Source organism: Marmota marmota, unplaced genomic scaffold (genome assembly GCF_001458135.2).
Source record: "Marmota marmota marmota unplaced genomic scaffold, marMar, whole genome shotgun sequence".
Taxonomy (NCBI): Eukaryota; Metazoa; Chordata; class Mammalia; order Rodentia; family Sciuridae; genus Marmota; species Marmota marmota.
Genome location: NW_026000019.1, coordinates 29,866,498 through 29,871,362, shown reverse-complemented (window position 1 = coordinate 29,871,362; position 4,865 = coordinate 29,866,498). Strand labels below are relative to the sequence as shown.

Here is a 4,865-nt window from a genome sequence, read left to right as displayed (position 1 = left end):
AAAAAAAAGATGAGAAAAATTTCTCAGCATGAAATGATTTAAAAGTCTCATATGAAAATAAATGAAGACTGTATCCAGTTAATATATAGTAGATGATTTTTCTACTCAAAGAAAATTTCTTATTATTAGGTCAAACAGTTGGAAAATGCACACATGGAAAAATTATCTCATTTAAAGTCTGAAAATTATTTTAGAAAAAATTCTTTCTGGAACTTTGCAAACTAGTTTTAATAGCAAAATGTTCCAAAGCATTCTTATTGGCCTATCAGTACATAAGAACTGATGGTTTCAAGCAGGAATGAATAACCTGTCAAATGGCAATTGTCCTACTGTCTTTCGTATTCTGTGGCAAGATGTGAGCCACTTTTGAAAAGCTCTATTTCTATAAGTTTCTCTGTGGAAACACAGAATGGAAAAACTGACATGTGCAAAAAAAAAAAAAAAAAAAAAAAAAAGTCACCAAGTTAGTCTCTCTCTACCGCCTGGTGACTTATCTTTCCTGAATAAGAAAAAATATATTGCCTTTAATGCTATCTTCTGCCCCACTTTTTATTTGATGTACTAGTTTCTGGAAACTCAAGCAGTGTTTCCAGTTGGCTTCTTATTAGTCAGTCTGTTGTAAGTAAAGCTAATTTCTTTTTTCTTATTGTTTTGTGGACTATGTTAAGGTAATTGTAATGAAAATATCAGCATATTCATAAAATCCTATATAATTTGTTTCCTTTCAAATGCAAGTACTTCCCATTACCTTTCTTTGAGTCCTTCCTGTTCTAATCCACAGATTTCCCTTCTGTTTGATTCATTGTTTGTTTGTATATTTAGTTATTGAAATATGTGCATCATAATTAGAAAAAAGAAGTATAATTCCTTCTGATGCATTCTTAGGTTCATGTAGCACAATATGATCAGTTTCACAATTCTTTCATTTTGCATTCTGATCAGGATCAGATTGTTCAAGCTAACAATGTTTACTCACAGAGACCTACAGTCCTTGGGTTTATATTAAACAAGAAAAACAAATAATGCATATAAAACAAAAAAGGGAAATCTTTTAGACATTGGTATAATGCTTGGCAAAAATGAGGAGCTGTTTTTCAAATTACAAAAAGCCTCCAAACTGGAGTCAGTTATTCTTTGGAATATTTAGCACCAATTCTTCTTTTAGCAGACATTTTAAAGATGGAATGAAAGAACTCTACCAAATATCCAGGAATACCTGTCACCCACAAGCTTCACGCTGAGGATCCTGTACTTTTCTGCTCTTCTTCCTGGGTCCTGGCCTCCACCTCTGTCCCTGGCACTCCTGTGTAGAACTGCTGTCTATGGAGTGGGTCAACGGGACCTGGGTGAGAGAATTTGTCTTCCTGGGCTTCTCAGCTCTGGCCAGCCTCCAGAGACTGCTGTTCATGGTCTTCCTGCTCCTCTACCTCTTCACACTGGGCACCAATGCCATCATCATGTCCACCATTGTGCTGGACAGAGCCCTTCATACCCCCATGTACTTCTTCCTCTCAGTTCTCTCCTGCTCTGAGACCAGCTACACATTTGTCATTGTGCCCAAGATGCTGGTGGACCTGCTGGCTCAGAAGAAGACCATCTCCTTCCTGGGTTGTGCCATCCAGATGTTCACCTTCCTCTTCCTGGGCTGCTCTCACTCCTTCCTGCTGGCAGCCATGGGCTATGATCGCTACGTGGCCATCTGCAACCCGCTACGTTACACAGTGCTCATGGGCCATGGGGTGTGCTTGGGATTAGTGGCTGCTGCCTGTGCCTGTGGCTTCACTGTCTCTTTGGTCACTACCTCCCTGGTATTTCACCTGCCCTTCCACTCTTCCAACCAACTGCATCACTTCTTCTGTGACATCTCCCCTGTCCTCAAACTGGCATCTCACCACTCCCACCTCAGTCAGTTGGTCATCTTCATGCTGGGTGTATTGGTCTTAGTTATCCCACTGCTACTCATCCTGGTGTCCTATGTCCGCATCATCTCTGCCATTCTAAAGATCCCATCCTCTGTTGGAAGATACAAAGCCTTCTCCACCTGTGCCTCCCATCTCATTGTGGTAACTGTCCACTATGGCTGTGCCTCCTTCATCTACTTGAGGCCCAAGTCCAACTACTCTTCCAGCCAAGACACCCTGATATCTGTGTCTTATACCATCCTCACCCCATTGTTCAATCCAATGATATATAGTCTGAGAAATAAGGAATTCAAATCAGCCCTTCAAAGAACAATGAGCAAGACTTGGTTTTCTCTTAGCTAAAGAATCAATTTTAAACTCTTCATGGCTATTAATTGCCAAGAAAATCTGTTCTTGCATCAATTTTCTCATTTAATTATCCAAATACAGTACAACATAAAAATATTTTCTACATATAAAGTTTGATTTTCTCCTATTAGTGCTTCTCTAACAAGTTTAAGAATATATGGCATTTGCAGGTAAATGGATGGAGTTTGGGAATATCATGCTAAGTGAAACAAGCCAATCCCCCAAACCAAAGGCCAAATGTTTTTTTTTTTTCTTTCTGATAAATGGATGCTAATCCATAATGAGGAGGGCATGGGATGAGTGGAGGAACTTTGAATGGGCAAAGGGGAGGGAAGGGATAGGAGGGAGCATGTGGATAGGAAAGATAGTGGAATAAGACAGATATCATTACCCAAGGTACGTGTATGATTGCACGAATGGTGGGACTCTACTTCATGTACAACCAGAGAAGTGAAAAATTGTGCTCCATTTGTGTACAATGAACCAAAGAACATTTTTCTGTCATGGATAACTAATTATAACAAATAAATTATTTTTTAAAAAAATAATATATTAAAAGGTTTTACTCAGTTCCAGGAAAAATTAACTACACCTTATTGCACAACATATTGTCATTCAAATGAAAGCAAAGGTACATTTATGAGAGCAAAGGTACATTCAAGCTGTTAAGAGCAATTGAGCAGAGCAAAGATGGTATCTCAACTGTCAATTCCATTGAACAGAAGCCGGTTATCTAACTGACTTCTCCTTTCCTTGAAGAAAATGCACAACATTGGCCCCTTCAATTCTGTAGCAAATATTAGTGACTTTTTTGCAACCTCATTCATCACCTTAAACTACACATTGACCTGCCTTTACCTGCACATGGGGATGTTGTGTGCTTGCTTTGAGACTGGAACTTCCTGATGGAATTTCTGTTCTGTTCATATGTATATCCTTCCTGGCTCTCCTTGTCAGCCCCCACCTACTCCCTGGATAACATACTTCTTCTATTAAAAGAAGCTACTAGTGTTGAATCAATTGCTAAAATTTCTCAAATAACTTCAAGGAAAGGGTTTGAATTAATATTAAAGCAGAAAAACATCAGGAGTCTTAGAATGGCCAGAAAGTCCATGGAAAACACGTCCAATAACTTCTTTGATCAAATGAGGTGAAACCAAGCATTCTTCATTAGTCTGAGTCTCTCCTGTGGTCTCTGCCTACCTCTCCAACATTATTATTTCTGAGGTTATCATTATGCATTTCCCTTCAGTGCCTAGTTGTGCATTCGGAAGTTCACCAAAATTTTGCTGGGCCTCTAATTGACATGATTGTATTTTCTCAAGTGTTGCTGGTTCTTTCTGGGAAAGCTCCTATTGTTTAACTTAGACATACAATCTTACATTTCAAGACTATCTCAACCATTCTTTCTTTCAAAACCTTCTTTATCATCTGCTGCCACCCACTGATGGGATTAAGCTCTACTTTATTTTAAGGCATGCAGGATATACTTTTTGTGTTTCTTATTTCAACAATTTATCTTACTTCCTTAATATACACCAGATGCTCTCTTAGCTACTGGATATATGTGATGAAAAAAATATGTGTGATCTCTGATCATAAATCTTATGTTCTGTTTCAAACCAATCCCAATATGCAGATAAATTCAGGGAAAACACTTTAGAACCAGTGTAAGTCTAGTTTATATAGAGAGTGCATGCACAATCTAGAATAGGGGAGACTAAAAGAAAATTTAATTTATTTTGATTATGGGACTGGCTTACCAAAGGAATAGACCTTTAAAATTTTTATTGCTGCTTTATAATTATACATAATAACAGGATTCATTGTGACATGTAAATAGATGCACATAACGAAATTTGGTTCATTTTAGTCCCCAGTGCTCCCTTCCCATTCCCCCCACTCCCCCAATGTGCTTGCTGTGCTCTGCTGCTTTCCTATTAGAGGCTGACATTTCACCTAAACTCTGAAGTGTAAGAATAAGTCACCAGATAAAGTGGGTCATTGGTGGGAGAATTTCTTTAGATAGGGCAACATATCCAGAAGCCCTGAAACAAGAAAGATCTGGATAATTTAGAGGTAAACAAAGTAGGCCAATATAAATTCTTATTTAGAGGTAATTTTTTTTGCAGTTTCTTTAATTTTTTTATTGATTTTATTTTTTTAAATACACGACAGTGGAATGAATTACAATCTTATACATATAGAGCACAATTTTTTATATCTTTGGTTTTTTTATTTGAAAAAAAAAATATATATATATTCATTGTATATGACATGCCGTTTTAATGTAAGTATACATTAAGTCATGGTTAAATGAATATATCAGCATATGTATTACCTCATACGTATTTTTTTGCATAGGATAAAAACATCTGAAATTTACTATTAACAATTTTCAAATATGCAATATGTTGTTATTAACTATAGTCACCATGATGCACAACAGATCTCTTTAACATATTATTCCCATCTAACAAAAATTTTGTAGATTTTGACCAACATTTCTGCAACCCACCCAACCTCTATCCCTACCCATATCCCTCCAGTAACCATCCTTCTATTCTATGATTCTATTATTTAACTTTTTAAAAT

At 37.0% G+C, this 4,865-nt stretch overlaps 1 protein-coding gene across 1 annotated transcript; it reads left to right on the top strand.

The window, feature by feature from the left end:
- The first annotated feature begins 1,250 nt into the window (after positions 1 to 1,250).
- On the top strand, positions 1,251 to 2,300 carry LOC107147585 (olfactory receptor 10K1). The gene has a single exon (XM_015492086.1). It carries the CDS (start codon positions 1,323 to 1,325, stop codon positions 2,262 to 2,264), a length of 942 nt encoding a protein of 313 aa, XP_015347572.1. The 5' UTR covers positions 1,251 to 1,322; the 3' UTR covers positions 2,265 to 2,300.
- Positions 2,301 to 4,865: the final 2,565 nt, after the last annotated feature.

Bases quoted from the DNA above. Each gene is read 5' to 3' on its own strand.
- LOC107147585 (XM_015492086.1), top strand. From the start codon at position 1,323: ATGGAGTGGGTCAACGGGACCTGGGTGAGAGAATTTGTCTTCCTGGGC.